The 18,539-nt window shown below is 45.6% G+C and overlaps 1 protein-coding gene across 1 annotated transcript in view; it reads left to right on the forward strand.

The window, feature by feature from the left end:
- Nucleotides 1–18,539, forward strand: part of DNAH14 (dynein axonemal heavy chain 14) — a 327,779-nt gene that overhangs the window by 251,056 nt on the left and 58,184 nt on the right. The window contains exons 65-71 of the mRNA XM_043569070.1: nt 6,337–6,477; nt 7,598–7,813; nt 11,012–11,242; nt 11,849–11,970; nt 13,815–14,059; nt 17,490–17,908; nt 17,986–18,188. Coding sequence (XP_043425005.1) covers nt 6,337–6,477; nt 7,598–7,813; nt 11,012–11,242; nt 11,849–11,970; nt 13,815–14,059; nt 17,490–17,908; nt 17,986–18,188 — 1,577 coding nt within the window. The remainder of the gene's footprint in view (nt 1–6,336; nt 6,478–7,597; nt 7,814–11,011; nt 11,243–11,848; nt 11,971–13,814; nt 14,060–17,489; nt 17,909–17,985; nt 18,189–18,539) is intronic.

Below are 18,539 nucleotides of genomic sequence, written 5' to 3' on the forward strand. Positions count from 1 at the left end.
ATAAATAAAATAAAGTTGCAAAATGCTAAATCAATATACAAAAATCAGTTGCATTTCTATAAGCCAACAACAAACTATCCAAAAAAGAAATTAAGAAATCAATCATATTTACAATTGTGTCAAAAGAATAAAATGCCGAGGAACACATTTAACCAAGGAGGTGACAGGCCTATTTTCTGAAAACGTTAAGACACTGAAGAAAGAAAAGGAAGAAGACACAAATAAATGGAAAGATACTCCATGCTCACGGCTGGGAAGAATTAATATTGTAAAGCGCCCACACTGCCCAAACCAAGCCTCAGATTGAATGCCACCCCTTGTCAAAATTCCAAGGCACTTTTCACAGAAATAGAACAAACAGTCCTAAAATGTGTATGGAACTACGGAATTTATTACCTTTTGTCTTTTTGATGATGGCCATTCTAACAGGTGCAAGGTGGTGTCTCATTGTGGTTTTGTTTGATCAGCATTTCCCTGATGATGAATGATGTTGAACATCTTATCCTGCTGGCCTTTGTGTGTCTTCATTGGGAAAATGTCCGTTGAGTTCCTCCGCCCATTTTCCAATCAGATACTGTGGCTTTTTGTTATTGAATTGCAGGAGTTCTCTGGAGATTAGCCTCTTCTCCAACATATGGGTAGCAAAACTGTTCTCCCATTTTGTTAATTGTTCTTTCATTTTGTTGATTGTTTATCTTGTTCTGCAGAAACTTTTGAGTTTGAGGTAGTCCCATGAATCAATTTTTGCTTTTGTTGTTTGTGGTGTTGGTGTTACGGCCAAAAAAATCATTACCAAGTCCAATGTCGAGCAGTTTCTTGCCTACATTTTCTACTAGGAGTTTTATGGTATCAGTTCTATGGTATTTAGATTTATTTGGAGTTAATTTTTGTGAGTGGTGTAGGATAGGAGTCTGCTTTCATTGTTCTGCGTGTTTTCCCAGCAGCATTTGTTGAAGAGACTGGCCTTTCCCCGTTGGGTGTTCTTGGCTCCCTTGTTGAGTTGCCAGATTTGCCAGATTTGATCCTGGGCTCTCTACTCTGTTCCACTGGTCTGTGTATCTATTTTATGCCAGTACCACACTGTTTTATTACTGTATAGAAATGCTACTGGTTTCTGTGTGTTGGTCTTACATCCTGCAACCTCACTAAAATCGTTGATTAGCTCTAACAGTTTTTTGGTTGAGTCTCTGGGATTTTTCTATATACAAAGATCATATCATCTACAAATAGTGACATTTTTACTTACTCCTTTTTTAAAATTTTTTTAATCTTTATTTATTTTTGAGAGAGAGAGAGAGAGAGAGAGAGAGAGAGAGAGAGAGAGCGTGTGAGCAGGGGAGGAGCAGAGAGAAAGGGAGACACAGGATCTGAAGCAGGCTCCAGGCTCTAAGCTGTCAGCACAGAGCCTGACGCAGGGCTTGAACTCACGAACTGTGAGATATGACGTGAGCTGAAGTCGGACACTCAACCGACTGAGCCACCCAGGCGCCCCAACTTATTCCTTTCTGATTTAGGTGCTTTCTATTTCTTTGTCTTGCCTGGTTGCTCTAATCAAGACTTCCAGGACTACACTGAATAATAATGGAGGGGGCGGGCATCCGTGTCTTGTTCCTGAGCTTAGAGGGAAAGCTCCCAGTTTCTCACCGTTGAGTATAACGTTAGCTGTGGGTTTGTCATAACTGCTTTTTATTTTTTTTTTAATTTTTTAAATGTTTAGCTTTGAGAGAGAGAGAGAGAGTGAGTAGGGGAGGGTCAGAGAGAGAGGGAGACACAGAATCCGAAGCAGGCTCCAGGCTCTGAGCTGTCAGTACAGAGCCCAACATGGAGCTCAAACTCACAAACACTGAGATCATGACCTGAGCAAAATCAGACGCTTAACTGACTGAGCCACCCACACTCTCCTGTAACTGCCCTTTATCATCTTGAGGTTTGTTCCTTCTGTATCCAGTCTGTTGACAATTTTTATCATGAAAGTGTATTGTGTTCTGTCAGATGCTTTTTCTGCATTTATTGTGATGATCATGTGATTTTGATCATTCTATTGATGTGATGTAAAACATGTACTGATTTGCACATGTTCAAGTACCCTTGCATCCAGGGGTTAAATCCTTCATGGTCATGGTGTAACAAATCTTTTAGTGTGTTTTTAAATCCAGTTTGCTAGTATTTTGTTGAGAATTTTTGTATCTATATCCATCAAGGATATTAGTCTGTAGTTTTATTTTTCAGGTCAGTTGCTTTATTATTCTGTAGTTTGGGATAAATAATTATGTTTCTGGATCTTTCTTGACTCTCTGTGTTGGTCTCTGTGCATTTGATAAAATAGCCACCCCTCCCTGTCCTGACAGAGTGGTCCAGAGAGGGGGATGAACCTCATCAGCCCAGCCTGAGCTCCTGGTTGTCTCTCACACCACTGCGACTGCCCAGGCAGCCTTGTGTGTTCTCAGTGGCTCCCCATATTCAGCGTGTGCCAAGATCTATCAATGTCCCAAAGAGAAGCATCTCAGTCAGCACTGAGGCTCATTGGAAGCCTGTGTAAATAGTTCTCTTTAGGGGACAGCTTGGGAGATGGGTGTTTCTGTCTGCGTCCTCGGCACTGAGCCAATTAAGATCTGTTTCTTTGTTTATTATAGTTCTATGGGACCCACAAATGCAAGAGCTGCTGGCCACCAAAGCCAGGTGCTCAGTGGTATATCCTCTGGGCCACAGCCACCAAGGCCAGGATGCCATATATGTGCACAAGTTCCTTCCAGGGAGAGGGCAGAGACCTTGAGTGTGCCAAAGGGAGAATGTGGAGATGGTACCTACTGGTCCCCCCTAAATGTGCACTAAGCTAGAAGCCTGGTCCTCAGGCCACAGCCCCGTTCAGAGAGGCCTCTTTAAAGCAAAGCCTGGGAGGGAGGCATTTCTGTCTCCACCTTTGTGCTGCGTCCTGGGGGAACAGCCAGTCAGAAAGTATTTGTTTGCTATAGTCTAGCGGTCTTATGGATGCAGGCCCTCTTGGCTTTCAGAGCTAACTGTTCGGACTCCCATCCCTCAGGCAGAAGTCTTAAAAGTTGAGACACTAGGTGTTGGGTTCAAAACCTTTGCCGTCAGGGAGAAGTTGGGAGTTGTGAGTTCTCTCTTGTGTATCTCTTACATATCACTGTGCCAGGGGCGGGGTTATGGTGAGAGTGTGTCTCAGCCTTCCATGTTTGGATGTGAGTACTTCTCGTTCGCCCAACATATAGGAGTCGCTCCGCTGGTTTCCGAATTTCTTTCATGGGGAACAGCCCCATGCGTGGCCGTAGGCTTGGTGTGGCCACAGGAGCAGGTGAGTTCAGATTCCTCATCTCACCATTTGGGACTGGAACTCCCTTTCACTTATTCTTGACTCGTGGTGTCTTCCATTTTGGTATGTACTCAATTCCCATGATCCTCATGATTTTTTGTGTATTTTTTATATTTTTACTCATTTACCCAACAAATATTATTTATATTACTGTCTATTTGTTTTTATTATTATCAAGTGGTAGGCGAGAAAAAAATAAAGTCTAAATTTCATTCAGAACCTTACTCACTGATACTCTCCATTCCCCTCCAGCTTGCAACCATGACCTTCATGAGAAGTTGCTAATATGTTAACTCATTGAACTCACACAAGTGTATTTGAAATGTATATATGTATATAAAATACTGACAGATACGCTTAATACTTTAAAAGTGAGTGTAGTAGTTAACTCCACTGATTTTAAGCCCTTCACTGAGGTTTTCTCCTCACTGAGTTATATTCTGTCTCCCATTTTAAAAATAGGTCTCTTGTTCATCTGTGCCCTAGTGTAAAAAAAAGTTCGTAAAACTCTAGGGAACTTAGGGGAAATCAATAGCGCAAGAACATATTATATTACATGAACATTCATTTAAAATGTTACCTTGGGGAGTACCTGGGTGGCTGAGTTGATTAAGGGTCCAACTCTTGATTTTGTCTCAGGTTGAATCTCATGGTTCATGTTTGAGCCCCACGTCCGGCTCTGCACTGACTGCACGCAGCCTGCTTGGGATTCTCTCTCTCCCTCGCTCTCTGCCCCTCCCCCATCCTTGTGCGCATGCTTTCTCTCTCGATCTCTCTCAGAAACAAATAAGCTTTTTAAAACATGTTACCTTGGGAACACAGCGTTGCCATATAATAGAAATTCCGTGTGTTTCAAGATGCTCAACATCACTGACTGTCAAGGAAAATTCAACAAGATGCCATCATACACCTGTCAGGGTGGCTAAAATCAACAACACAAGAAACCACAGTGCTGGCAAGGATGGGGAGGAAGGGGAACCCTTGTGCCCTGTTGGTGGGAATGCAACCACTGTCGAGAACATTATGGAGGTTCTGCAAAGCATTAAAAAGAGAATTTCCATATTATGACCCAGTAATTCCACGACTGGGTGTTTACCCAAAGAATACAGAAACACTAATTCGAAAAGAGGTATGCAACCCTGTGTTTATTGCAATGTTATTTATCAAAGCCAAGACATGGAAGCAACCTAAGTGTCCATCAGTAGACAAGTGGATAAAGAAGATGCGGCATATATACACAGTGGAATATTACTCAGCCATAAAAAAGAATGAAACTTACCATTTGCGATAACGTGGATGGAGCTAGAGAGTATAATGCTAAGCAAAATAAGTCAGAGAAAGAAAAATACGTATGATTTCGCTCATACTTGGAATTAAAAAAAAGACAAACAAGCAAAGGGGAAAATAGAAAGAGAAACCAAGAAACGGACTCTTAACTGCAGAGAACACAGTGCTGGTCACCAGAGGGCAGTGAGTGGGGGGGATGGGGGAAATAGGAGATGGGGGATGAAGAGGGCACTTGTGATGAGCACCGGGTGATGTAGGGAAGTGTTGAATCACTGTATTATACACCTGAAACTAATATAACCCTGTACATTAAACTGGAACTAAAGAAAATTAAAAAATTTAAGTAAGTAAGTAAGTGAAGGTACAAAGCAAAAAAAAAAAAAAAAAAGAAAGATTTCATGTGTTTAATTGCATCCGTAAGTCGTTCGCTTGAATCTTTATATGACTCGCTCGGCCATGAGTAGCAAGAGTGTTTTCTCAGAAAAATCAAATCGGAGGGAATGAGCAAGCAAACACAACATTTTATATCAGAGTAGAAGCAACGGAGTAATGATTGTGGGTGAACCAGGAGTGAGTCGTAAATCACTGGTCACTCCAAAAGTAGCTCGTGTGTGTATGTGTTTAAAGATTAGGTGTTTTCACCAGGATAACATGTTTAGGATAGGAGGAGAAATCACAAATTATGAACTGCGTTCAGTAAGCACAGTTTTGTGTACACAGTTTGTGAACCTGCCGTGTTCAAGTCCCCATGCTAAATACAGTCTTCCAAGATTTTGAGAAGACGAAAACATCTTTCAAAACTACAAATGACAACATAAAGATAACAGAAGGATACTAAGGCCACAACCTCAGAGATAATAACAGGCAACGTATAATTACTTCTCAAATGGAAGTTATAAACTGTGGATTTGACAAGACCGAGGCTTTGTGACAGCTGCAAAGTGGTGAGAATTTTAAAGAATGCCTTGGATTTACATCCCTTTAAGGAACGGTTTCAGGCATTAGGAAAGGACGGGAGCCACATCCCAGAAGGACGCACGTTTAAGGAGTGTTTCAGAAATGTGGACAAAAGCAGTCTGGCTACAGTGTACTATTTCGGGAAAGGACATGGCATCGGGGAGGAGGGGGTTGGGGTCAGACCGTGGAGGCTTTTATTGACAAGGCCAGAAATTTGGGCCATATCTGTAGGCAGTCACTTCTATAGAGACTCAGATGCTCCAATGCTTTTGAGCAAGGGCGCTAGCAAGATAAGTGGTAATTTAAGGAAATCATCTTATCGGCTGTTCATGAAAATGTGTTGCCGGCTGACTGCCTGCGGACAGTCTAATGGCCACTTCGTCCGACCAGCCTCACTTCGAAAACTCATCGGTTCCTCCAGGCTGGTCAGTGTATCTAGAATGACGAAGTTCGGTCATTTTGTTAGAGAAGGAAACTGGATGTGACACAACACTTTCAGTGCAAAAAATAAATCAGAAAAGGATGAATCTTCAAGGGCCAAGCTCGTAAGAAAGCCTAGTGAGGAAGGTGGCATTTTACACAGTAACTTTAGTATCAAGAAATCCTGTACTTAGTTACTACATTTTTCTTGTCAACACAATCCTCTGTCCAGGATGTGTAAATGGAGTGGTTACACATCATACGCGTACAAATGACAGTTAAACTCTTGAGGCAACATGAGAGTGACACTTGGTCTCAACAGTGAACGAACTGTCTTTCAGGTGGAAGAACACGTGCTGGCCTTGCAGGCGGCCTACAAAGACCTCGTGGCCAAAAAGCAGCTGCTAGCAAACAGAAGGAAACTGGCCACCAGGCGCCTGCAGTGTGCATCTGTCTTACTCACCAGCCTGGAAGGCGAGAAGGTGTGGCTCTCTCTGGCTTTATGTCCCGTCATTAATGGCTACTGGGCTTGGCGAACCCACGATGTCACTTTCCCTGAAGGTCGTATCACGTACCTCCTCAAACTCTCTTCTCGTCCAGTCTTTTTTACTGAGATCAGCAGACACTCCTGATAAAAATAAAGGAGTCCTGGGGCACCTGGGTGGCTCAGTCGGTTGAGCATCCAACTTCTGCTCAGGTCATGATCTCACGGTTCATGAGTTCTAACCCCGCGGCGGGCTCTGTGCTGATGGCTCAGAGCCTGGAGCCTGGTTCGGATTCTGTGTCTCCCTCTCTCTCTGCCCCTCCCCAACTTGTGCTCTGTCTCTCTGTCTCTCAAAAATGAATACATGTAAAAAAAAAATTTCTTTTAAATAAACAAAGGAGTCCTGGTCAAGTAGCCTTAAGACAGAGGGAACAGACTGCACAGATCAGACCTTACTTTCTCTTGCTCCCAAGACGTCAGTTCCCTTGTCTGATGAGGGGCACAGAGTCCGTGAGTATGTCATGAGCTCCCCGGTCTAGCGCAGGGACCACCCCCACCGAACGCATGAAACAGGGTGGCTGAAAGGGAGGGGATGTCATCAGGAAGGGAGAGGAACACCTCTAGAGATCTTTTATCTTCTGTTTTACATTCCCCCCTGATCCTCCCTAAGCTTCAACCTCCTCCTCCGAAAGTGAAGTCAGTGGCTTTTGCTTAACAGGGTATTAGAAGTGCCAAGTGAGATGTTCAAGGTAAAATGCCGGTTAGACATGTTAGGATTTGATAAATGCTGATCGCTATTATTATTGAATATCATTAATAATACAATGAATTACTCTACTTATGTTAAAAGTTATCTTCATCACACAAAGGATTTGACATGGCTATCAGCCCTAACACACATGACACTGTTGACAAATCCAAGGGTAGGACTCGTGTTATCCTCAGAAAACAGTTTGTGTTATAATGTCCTCCATTACTCCCTTTGATGCAAACACCGATGAAAAGGGTCATAGTGGTAGCAACGCTGGGTCCCAGTGGAGGACCATGAATACCTAAATGTCTCATGATAGCGTATTTGATGTCAAGTTTCAAGAGCTCACTTTTATGTTAACATTTAGACTCAATGGCCAGAAACAATCGATCAAATAGACAAGAAGTTGGAAAGAATCTGGGGTGACGTGCTTCTTTCAGCAGCGTGCATCGTCTACAGTGGGGCGTTGACAGCAGAATTTCGCCAGTTGATTGTGAACAAATGGGAGACTCTCTGCACCGAAAACAGCATCCCTTTGTCGCCCAACTTTTCTTTAATTGAAGTCATGGCCCCAAACCACGAGGTACTAACGTATTTCTATTATCAGTTAAGGGGCTGCTGTTGTTGATTTGAATTCGGGGCGTAAGTGCATTTTGTTTTGGCTTAGATCTTTTCCACAACTTGTTTTAACAAAGGAAAATACTGAATTTTGTTCCGGGTCTTTAAAAAAAAATTGTTTTTTAAATTATAGTTCTTTTTTTTTATTTTTTTTTAATGTTTATTTATTTTTGAGACAGAGACAGAGCATGAATGGGGGAGGGTCAGAGAAAGGGAGACACAGAATCTGAAACAGGCTCCAGGCTCTGAGCCATCAGCACAGAGCCCGACGCGGGGCGCGAACTCACAGACCGCGAGATCGTGACCTGAGCCGAAGTCGGACGCTTAACCGACTGAGCCACCCAGGCGCCCCTTTTAAATTATAGTTCTAATGCCTCAGTTCCATCTCTTTCCCATCCTCTGGGCAAAAGTCACAGAATATCCTCTTACTCGTTGTAATCCTCCCAACCTACCCTAAGAAGTATAGCCAGTTTCTCTCCCAGAAACCCCTTTCATTAATAAAATCGGTGAACTTACTGAACCACAGGTAGCGTTCTTAGAAAGAGCCAAAAATATAGACCTCACATTTATCCACGTGTCAATAAATATTTGTTGTTGATCTATGTTGAAAGGATAAAAAAAAGAAATACCTCTTTTTTAATTCATCCCCAAAGAGTAATTTTAGATTGATTCCCCCAGTGATAACTTAAACTGACTATCCAATCTATAAAAAGTCTCAGAAGCAGATACTGGCTTCTCATTTTCATAATAGTAGTAACCAACTTAAGCCCAAACATATCCGTAATTACATTAGATGTAAACAGTCTTAAGGGTCTGTATGTGTGCCAGGACAAACAGTGACACCAAAGGAGAACAGAGAGCCCAAAACAGGCCCATACACACACGGACAAAGCTGATATTACAGTGCAGGGAGGAATGGGTAGTCTTTTCAGTAAATAGGGCTGAGTAATTGAATATCTGGAAGGAAGGAAGGAAGGAAGGAAGGAAGGAAGGAAGGAAGGAAGGAAAGAAGGAGAGAGAGAGAGAGAAAGAAAGAAAAAAAGAAAGAACGAAAGAAAGAGAAAGAAAGAAATTTGACCATGACCTCACACCAAACATAAAAAGTCAACTGCAGTTGAACTGTGGACCCAACTGTGGAAGACATAGGAATAAAGCATAATTTAGGAGAGTATGTTCATGACCCAGGTTAAGAAGAGATTTTTCAAGCAGAACTAACCATAAAGGAAAACATTAATCGAATTACATTAAAATTTACACCTTCTGTTCATCCAAAGACACCACTGAGAGGGTGTAAAGAGAAGTCAAAGAACAGGAGAGGATATTTGTAACACCAGAGTTCAACAAAGGGCCGAAGCGTCCTAGCCGTGGTACAGTAACCACCAATCAATGAGCAAGAGACGTTCAACCTAGTAAATAAATGGGCGAGAGCCTTGAACAGGTCACTCACAAGAGACTATGCAAATAGCCAATAAATATTTGAAAGGGGCTTACCATCACTATTCATTGGGGGAATGAGAGTTAACTCTAGAGATATCACAACACATCAGCCAAAGGACTAAAATCTGAAAGACTAACAATATTAAGAGTCAGCACGGATCTGGAGTAACAACTTCTCATATACTGCTGGTGAGAATACAAAATGCTAAAATCATCTCAAAAAGCTGACTTTAGCTACAAGTATTAAAAATCCACATACCCTAAGACCCAACATTCCTAGGTGTCTCCCCAAAGAAATGCATATATACGTTGATCAAAAGAATATAAAAGAACGTTCACTGTGGCGTTATTTGTTTTAGCCAAAAACTTGAGACACAATCCAAGTGCCCTCCCCAATAGGACGGATAAATAAATAAGCCTGGGTATGTTCATACAGTGGATACAGTTGGAGCACTACACCCACGAAGCCAGGCAGAAAAGAGGATATACTTTAACTTTCCTTGATCGAAAGTTCCAAAATTAGCAAAATGAAACTGTAGGAATACCTACTTCAGTAAGACAGTAAGGAAAAGCATGAAAGTCGGGGGCATGATTAATGTTTTAAAATACAAACTCTGGGGGCGCCTGGGTGGCTCCGTCGGTTAAGCATCCAACCTCGGCTCATGTCACGATCTCACGGTTTGAGAGTTCAAGCCCCACGTCAGGCTCTCTGCTGACAGCACGGAGCCTGCTTCGGATCCTCTATCCCTGCCCCTCTGCACCTTCCCCACTCACGCCCTCTCTCTCAAAAATGAATATACATTTAAAAAAAAAAATCCAGAAGCAATTACTGAATATGAACTTTTCTTTAAAAATAATAATAATAATAATATAAAGTAGAAACTCGAGTCAGCAGCTTATATCTCTGTCCACGCTGACCTCTGCTCCACGCCTCTATTTGGGGGCAGTCTGTGCCCCAATCAGCGGGACTCCCTGTGGTTTTCAGGATTCTTCGCCCCCTCATGTTTCCTTCTATGTAGACGTCAAGAGCACACAGTTCTTCACAGGCTTAAACAAAATATTCTTCTTTTTTTCAAAACTGAAAAGTATCCTTGGCTCCTCACGGGGATGCCCTGGCGCCTCTCCCTGGAATGTCTCTGCTGTCCTTTCCTTCCCCGACCTCCATGGGCCTTCTGGGCTTTTTTCTCCCAACCTGCTGAGACTGCCAGGAAATCCGGATGAAGTTTATCCATTGGAGTCAGCTTCGGAGTCAAACCCTCGGTCTGCCTCTTACTCTGACGGCACGACCACGGGCGAAGCCCAGTTCCTCCTCCTGAGAAGTGAGGGCTGCAGCAGTGTAACTAGACGATGACGTGGGTCCTTGGCGGCGGCGGGTGTGCGGTGGCCGCCGCGCCTCCATCTGTACGACTCTGTGGCGTTGCGCGTGTCACAGACGCATCGGAGCCCAGCGTCCTTGGGAACAGGCGCCCGTCCTATTGCGTATCGATCTCCCGTCGCATCTTTGTTGTGAGGGCCGCTCCTCCGTCCTGATGAACAGAAAGGGGTAATTTAGCGAATAGTTACCCAGAATTTCGTATCCCAGTGTTTTGAATGATTCGTGTCCTCGCTCCTTTTAAACGCCCTTGGCTTTTTCGAGAGCAGTGGCCCTGTAGGGTGCCTCAGTGTCCCGTAGGGACGGCACGAGCAGGCGTGCGGAGCAGTGGGAGCACTAACGCTCTCATTCCAGATCCGCCGGTGGCATTCTCAGGGGCTCCCGCTCGGTCAGTATTCAGCGGAGAACGCCATCTTGACCAGGAACAGCCTGCAGTGGCCACTGCTGATTGACCCACATAAGCAGGCTCACAACTGGATCCGGCAGACGGAAGGGTCCAGGCTGCAGGAGCTCTCCATGGAGGACGGCAGCCACATCCAAACTATTGAAAATGCTGTGAAGACAGGAGGGAGTGTCCTCTTGCAGGTATTTGGACGGAATGGCCTAGCTCCCTAATTCTGTGCGGCTGCAGTGTAGACCGTGCACCGAGCATAGACTCCCCTAATTCGTGCAGCTGCGGTATAGACCGTATGCACCGAGCATAGACTCCCCTAATTCCCTGCAGCTGCAGTATAGACCATGCTGAGCATAGAGACTAAAAGCTTTTAATTACAGGTAACTTTGTCAAGGGAAAAGTAATAAGTACATACGTACAGTGACTTTTCGATGTTCAGTTCTCTCAGATCAGGCTTTCTTTGGTACCCAAGTACTAACAAGACTTACATTTTTAATTTTTTTTTCAACGTTTATTTATTTTTGGGACAGAGAGAGACAGAGCATGAACGGGGGAGGGGCAGAGAGAGAGGGAGACACAGAATCGGAAACAGGCTCCAGGCTCCGAGCCGTCAGCCCAGAGCCCGACGTGGGGCTCGAACTCGCGGACCGCGAGATCGTGACCTGGCTGAAGTCGGACGCTTAACCGACTGCGCCACCCAGGCGCCCCCAAGACTTACATTTTTAAATGCTGTGACTTTCCAACTGACTTATTTATTATAAGATGAACTTTTTATTTATGTCTGTTGGGTCTTTCAGAATCTCCCTGAAACATTAGCTCCAAGTTTAAAGGCAATTTTGAAGAAGGAGATCTATCAGAAAAGAGGACAATATTTCATAAGGGTCGAGGATTCTGAGATTGAATACAATTCCCAATTTAGGTAACGTCTCTCACAGTTAAATTGAGTCAAATGTCTGTGTTCTCTAAGATCGATATCATGGAAGGCCCTGTGCCTCAGTCCTGGTGAGCTTTTCCTGGAGGAAATGGTGAGATTGCGTTTACAGTGTTCTGTTTGTGTTTCCGGGGCACATTCATCAGTACACAGAAGGGAGAACGGAGTTTTGTTCATCAAGCCGTTCCCGACCAGCATTTTCCGTGCCGTGCCTGATAAAACCTGGGGCAAGAGGGGTCCCCAGAAAGGTGTGGAGCGGCAGCCAGCCGGAAGCCGGACCCCACTCGACCCCACTTGATCTGTTTGCATCACATCTGATTTCGGCAGAAAAAGCTTCTGCTCCTTTATCAAACAAAATCCGTACTGGATATGTGGAGGGAGCAGGGAGAGATTTTGCCTGGTCCGATGAAAACGTTTCCATGTTCCCGGCAGTTAGGGACCTTCAGGAACTCTGCCCCCACCCCCACTCCCCGACCAGCCAACTTCGCCAAGGACTTTTATACAGTCACATTGAACACTATAAAAAGGCAGTTCCCGAGGGAATGAGACATTTGAGTTGCCAGAGACAAGCACTCTCCCCATGAACTCATAACCAGCAGGTCGTTATGTAGGGAGTGATCAGCACAGGGGAGTTAGAAGCTGGGTTTACTGGTCCCCAGCCCGGTGCGCTTAACTGCACTACGGGGGCTCTGACACGCTGGGTCCTCACCTGGTCCTGGTGGTCAGCGGGTTGATCTGTCGGTCAGCGGGTCCTCGCCCCCGGGCAGGGTCCCAAAGTCTGGCTCCTCACCACCCTCTTGCAGCCGGGAATCCCCTCTCCCAGCCTCCCTCCTTCGGTTAAGAAAACATTTTGCAAAGTACAGTTATGTTCCTCCAAACAACATTCTAGGGATTTGATAGGTGTCACTCAAAAAAGGGGTCCCATAGTTTTGAAAAGCGCAAGGTTAAAGAAGGTTGGACAGGAGGCTTTTTCCCTCGAGGACTTAAAACCCCTGATTTAACAAACACTCTCCGGGACACAGCCGACAAATTACGGATTGAGCAACAGCCCCGGGAATGAATGAAGCAATGTCCTGCTGAGTGGACAGCCCGGTGCCCGTGTCTGAATTGTGTGTGTGAGGAGGGGGTGGAGGGCACGGTCGCGGAGGGCAGACTGGCGACAGGTCCCCGCTCTGTCACTTTCTGGCCGTGGACTGTGAGCAGCTTACGTGGACCCTCGCAGCCCCCATTCCACCCTCTATAAAATGGGACGAGGAATCGCCCCTGCTGTATTGGGGTATCGGGTCATGTGGAGACCGCACAAGGCCCAGAATCACTCCTGACCCTCCCCCCGGGCACCACCCTGCTCCAGGCCACCATCGCCTCTCCCATGTTAACCAGTCTCCCGCTTCCTTCTCCCCCACCCCCACCCCCACCCTGGTTACTGTCCAGGCGGCAGCTGGAGGGGCCCGTTGGAGAAGGCCAGCCACCCTCTGCCCCCAGCTTCGTGGGGCTCTCACTCGGTGCAAACACCACGGTGCTGACGGTCCCCAGAGGGCAGGCCAGGGCTCCTACCAGTTAGTTAACACTTTTCTCTCCTCTGTCCCGATGCGGGGACCAAGTATGGTCGGAACGTAATCTGTGGCTGTGTTTTATTTTAAGTTATAAATAGCAAATTCATTCACAGAGTATAGATTGAGAGCCTATTTTGCATAGAGGGCTGAACAACACTAAAAATTAACCGTGTCTGCTTCCGGGAGAAATCTTTCTTTCCATTATTTCATAAATTAGTTTCTTTTGTTTTCCTGCTGCTGCGGGGCCTTTGAATAACTGGTGTCTTTCTCATGCTTTAGGTTGTTCATTTCCACAGAGGTAGACAACCCCCATCTTCCTCCGTCGGTTTATAACTTTGTTACCGTGATCAACTTCACCTTAACGTTCCGAGATTTGCAGGATCAGCTCCTTTCTACGGTATTAACTCACGACGTTCCTCACTTAGAAAGTCAACGTTTCCAGTTGTCGGAGAGTATATCCCTTGATGCTGGGACTCTTGAAGAGCTAGAAGAACAAACGTTAAATGTACTGGAGACCGTGCAAGGTTAGTAAAGGTATTTCGTGGCATTGGGAGACCTTGGCTAACTCCGTGAAGGACAGAAGAAAAGCCAGAAGGGCCCTATTCTGAATCGGTACCAAAAATACCAGATCTGCCGTTTCCACCAGAGAACTGATTGATGGGGCTGAAACACCCTGTCTCTAAAATGAAATGCGGTCCCACCTCTGTGTCAGCTCGTCATGCCGCAGGACATTCGCCACGAGGCAGTCAATAGAAGTTGTAAGAAAAATCCTACAGAGGCTGGCGGGTGCCTCCTTGTTCTCTGCCATTTACGTCAGTTGTCTGACATCTGTTCTATGTATCAGGTCAGACTGGAGACCTAAAGAGTAGGTTTCCCCACGAATTCATCGCTAACATATACAAGGCCATAAGGCGGTGACTCGTGTGTGTCCCATTAAAAGATGGTGTTTATTACAATAGCAGTAGAAACGGTTTTCCTCTTCGACACAGGAAGTAGCTAAGAAGCCATACTCTTTACACGTCACAAAATAATTTCTAAACAGCTAAAGATGGAGCATTACAACTTCCCGGGGCGCACTGGCTGCTCTGCCCCTGAAGGGGTCCTGGATCCCCAGTTTCAACACGCAGGATGGGGGTGCGCTCACGCGAGCAAGCATGAGACACTAGACGGGTGTCCTATGGGCGCCGCCATCCGACACTGTCTACCCGGAGCCGGCATCAGGTTCCCTTCCCCTTACGGTTTCAGTCCCACGAGACCGCCCCCTCCCCACAGACGGGCCTCAGATCGCAAGTTCCAGCAACCCCTCCTGAGGTCTGATTCGTTTGCTGGAGCGCTCACAGAGCCCAGGAAACCCGTTTGCTGTCTGGATTCCTGGTCTCTTGTGAAAGGATGGAACTCGGACCAGCCAGGTGGGCGTAGACGAGGTCCGGGGAGGGTGTGGCTGCCACGTTAACCCTCTGTCCACCGCCCTCCCTCCCGGCGAGGTGATCCGCTGTCCTTAGGTGGAGTCCAGAGTCGCCTCGCTAACCTAACAAAACACACCTTTCTCACCCTCTTCTGTCCTTTAGAAATCCCCAGGGTTTTTAGAGCTCTCAGCCGGGAGGAAGACCTCGTGTATATTTCTTATTATAGGTCCCAGGGTCACAGCTCATCTGAGGTCACATACTTGTTAGCTAACGGTGGGTTCCTGTTCGTTCTCTCTCTTTTCTGGCGACTCTGGGGCTCGACCGACTCTCAGATGCTTTCGTTCCTACTAAGGATCGGCCACATTCCTTCCTGTTCTAATCACAGCCATTACGCTATTTCTGTGTAACGTACGGCTAAGCCATGCTGCTGTTAACGACAAGACCAGTCACATGGACCAGGTTGTCACGTCTGTTTCCCTCGGGAGGTGGAATGAGTCAGCAGCAGAAGCAGGACACGTAGGTCCTGGGTGACACACGGAAGGCGACACGGTTGGTCCGACTCACAAGTCCCGTTTCATGAACCACTGTATGCAACTGTCACGTTTGGGCTGTAACTTTTGTCTACACTGAACCAAAGACAGACCTGATGAGACAAAAGGAAAGTTGTTTCTGATAACACACATCGGCACACGCCCGCACACGCCCTCACACGTCCACACACGCCCGCAGACGTCCGCACACGCCCGCACATGCCCGCACACGCCCGCAGACGCCCGCACACGTCCGCACAGCGTGTCATTTGCTTATTCCTACCGCTTGTTCCTCGTGGTAGAGTCTGAGGGGTTTTTTTTTTTTTAAAGTTTGTTTATTTATTTTGAAAGAGAAAGAGCACAAGCGGGGGAAGGGCAGAGAAAGAGAGAGAGAGACAGAATCCCAAGCAGGCTCCACACTGCCAGCAGAGAGCCCAGCACAGGGCTCAGTCCCACAAACTGTGAGATCTTGACCTGAGCCGAGATCAAGAGTCGGGTGCTTAACTGACTGAGCCCCCCTGGTGCCCCTCTGAGATTTTTGTAAAGACTAACCTTTTACTAATAGTGGTTATAATTTTACCAGTAGTGGTTATAATAAAAATTGTTCTGGAAAAAAACTAAAGAGACTCCTTGACTCCGTACATATTTTTTCTTCCCTTTTTCCAAGTTTTAGTAAAGTAGATCATCCTTACTATCTCTTTGTAAATATTCTATCTTTACTGTGGCTCCCCAACCGCTGTGGGAAACCCAGGTAGAGTGGGGGACTATGAGAGGTAGGCCACAGCTGAGGTCCAGACATCACTTAGGAAGCATCACCGAAATCAAGAAGCATGCGGTATCCCGGTCGTGGAATGTGATAATCCCATCATTCCTTAAAATGATCATGTGAAGCTAGGTTTAGTTCTAGATACCACGTTTTAAGAGGCCTCTTTTCAAACCAAGGTGTCCCAAGGTAAGCATCAAGGACAGTGAGGAGTCTATCAATCATATCATTTACAAAAGCACCTGAGGAAAATGGGAATGTTTTGTTCATAAAATAATAGAATTTCTGATGAAAATATGAGAATCGTCCTAAATATTCAAAAAGGATAGAATTATTCTGTATTTCTAGAGCAATGCCTTTTCAAAAGGTAAGTTGTAGCCTGGTAGTGGAATGAGAAATCACTTTCCTTGGTCATTATCAACTTGATTTGCTTAACAAAATAGAATACAATAGAAAATATCAGAGTACATCACAGGAACTAATGAGGTACTTGCTATTTTCTGGAAATTTGGTTTTCATTTCCTTCCGTCCTTCGGACGGAATGGCTACTTATTATGTGCTTACAGTAAAAATAGAACCCACATGGGGTGCCTGGGGGGCTCAGTCGGTTAAGCATCCGACTTCAGCTCAGATCATGATCTCACGGTTCATGGGTTCAAGCCCCGCATCAGGCTCTGTGCTGACAGCTCGGAGCCTGGAACCTGCTTGAGTTGTGTGTCTCCCTCTCTGTCTGCCCCTCCCCCACTCATTCATTTCTCTCTCTTTCTCTCTCTCTCTGTCAAAAATCTATAAAAATTAAAAATAGAACCCACACACACTGAAATAATATAAAGAAGAGATAAGTGGGGGGGGGGGGTACATGTGTGCTATTAACCAGATTATTCAGAAATATGACTCAGTTAAGAGCCCATCTCCAAAATAAAACCACCAAAAAGTCAACTGTAAAAACTCTTACAGAGGGGCACCTGGGTGGCTCAGTCGGTTAAGCATCCAATGCTTGATTTCAAGCTCAGGTCATGATCCTGGGTCGGTGGGATCGAGCCCCACATCGGGCTCTGTGCTGACAGTGTGGAGCCTGCTTGGGATTCTCTCTCTCTCTCCATCTCCTCCCTCCCTCCCTCCCTCCCTCTCTCTCTCTCTTTCAAAATAAACTTGAAAAAAGAAACTCTTTAGAGAAAGATTTGAGGACGAGGGAATGAACTGTGTTTAACATTCCCATGGTTTTTATTCATTCAAATTCATTTTTTGTCTGTAGCACGTGTGTTAGATGATGAGGAAATTGTAGACATCTTAAGAAAATCCAAAACGGCTTCAAATGAGATTTCCAAGCGCATCAAAGCGACAGAAAAAGCAGAAAGTGAAATCCAAACGCTGCGGGAACACTACCGGTCTGTCGCGACTCGAGGCGCCCTGCTCTACTTCCTCGTGGCCGGGCTCGCCCGCCTCAACTCCATGTACCAGTTCTCCCTGGACTGGTTTCGCCAGATGTTCGTTCGATCAGTAGCTCCCCGAAGCAAAGAACAGGAACACGGCCTGAAGAGGGAGAAAACGTCTCAGAAAAAAGTTGGTGATATCACAGACCTCGCCAAGGAACCAAAGTTCGAGAGCGACAGGCATCTCTTGGAGAAACATCTTCAACAGTCAGTAGATGTGCTGACAAGAAATGTTTTTAAGGTGAGACCTTCTCTTCTGTGACTTTTACGGACTTCTGTACAGGAGGAGGGCTAGTCTGACGTTACGTTTCCCCCTAGGTGGTGTCCTCAGCTCTGTTTCACCAACACAAGCTGTGTTTCTCCTTCCGGCTTTGCACCACGATCATGCAGAATAATGCTGGGGGCAGTCCAGTGCCGGGTGACATCGGGTCCCTACCGGACGAAGAATGGGACATCTTCTTACATTCCGACACGTTGACGAACGTTAAAGGTGTGATGCCCCAGCCTAGACTTAACAGTAAGTAAAAGGTCCTTGCTCTGGGTTCAGCAAAAACCTGTTAAAAACGTGTTTCCCTGAAAAACCCTGAGAGATGTTTAAGGTGCTCCAAGCCGGTGCTTTCTATATGGACTAAACTAAAAGTAGCTTCAGGTCAAGTGTGACGTGTGATTCATCCTTGTATCTTCATCCGTTGAACATATAATTGGTGCTTAGTAATTGTTGAAGAAGTGAATGAATGAATGAATGAATGGCGTTTTCTGTGGTTATTGTAATCCTGTTGTATTACACCGAATGCCCAGTGCTGGTCATTAAGGACACATGCACACACACGTACACACACACGCACACACACACACTGATTAAATACCACCTA

This window comes from Prionailurus bengalensis, chromosome E4 (assembly GCF_016509475.1).
Source record: "Prionailurus bengalensis isolate Pbe53 chromosome E4, Fcat_Pben_1.1_paternal_pri, whole genome shotgun sequence".
NCBI classification, from domain to species: domain Eukaryota; kingdom Metazoa; phylum Chordata; class Mammalia; order Carnivora; family Felidae; genus Prionailurus; species Prionailurus bengalensis.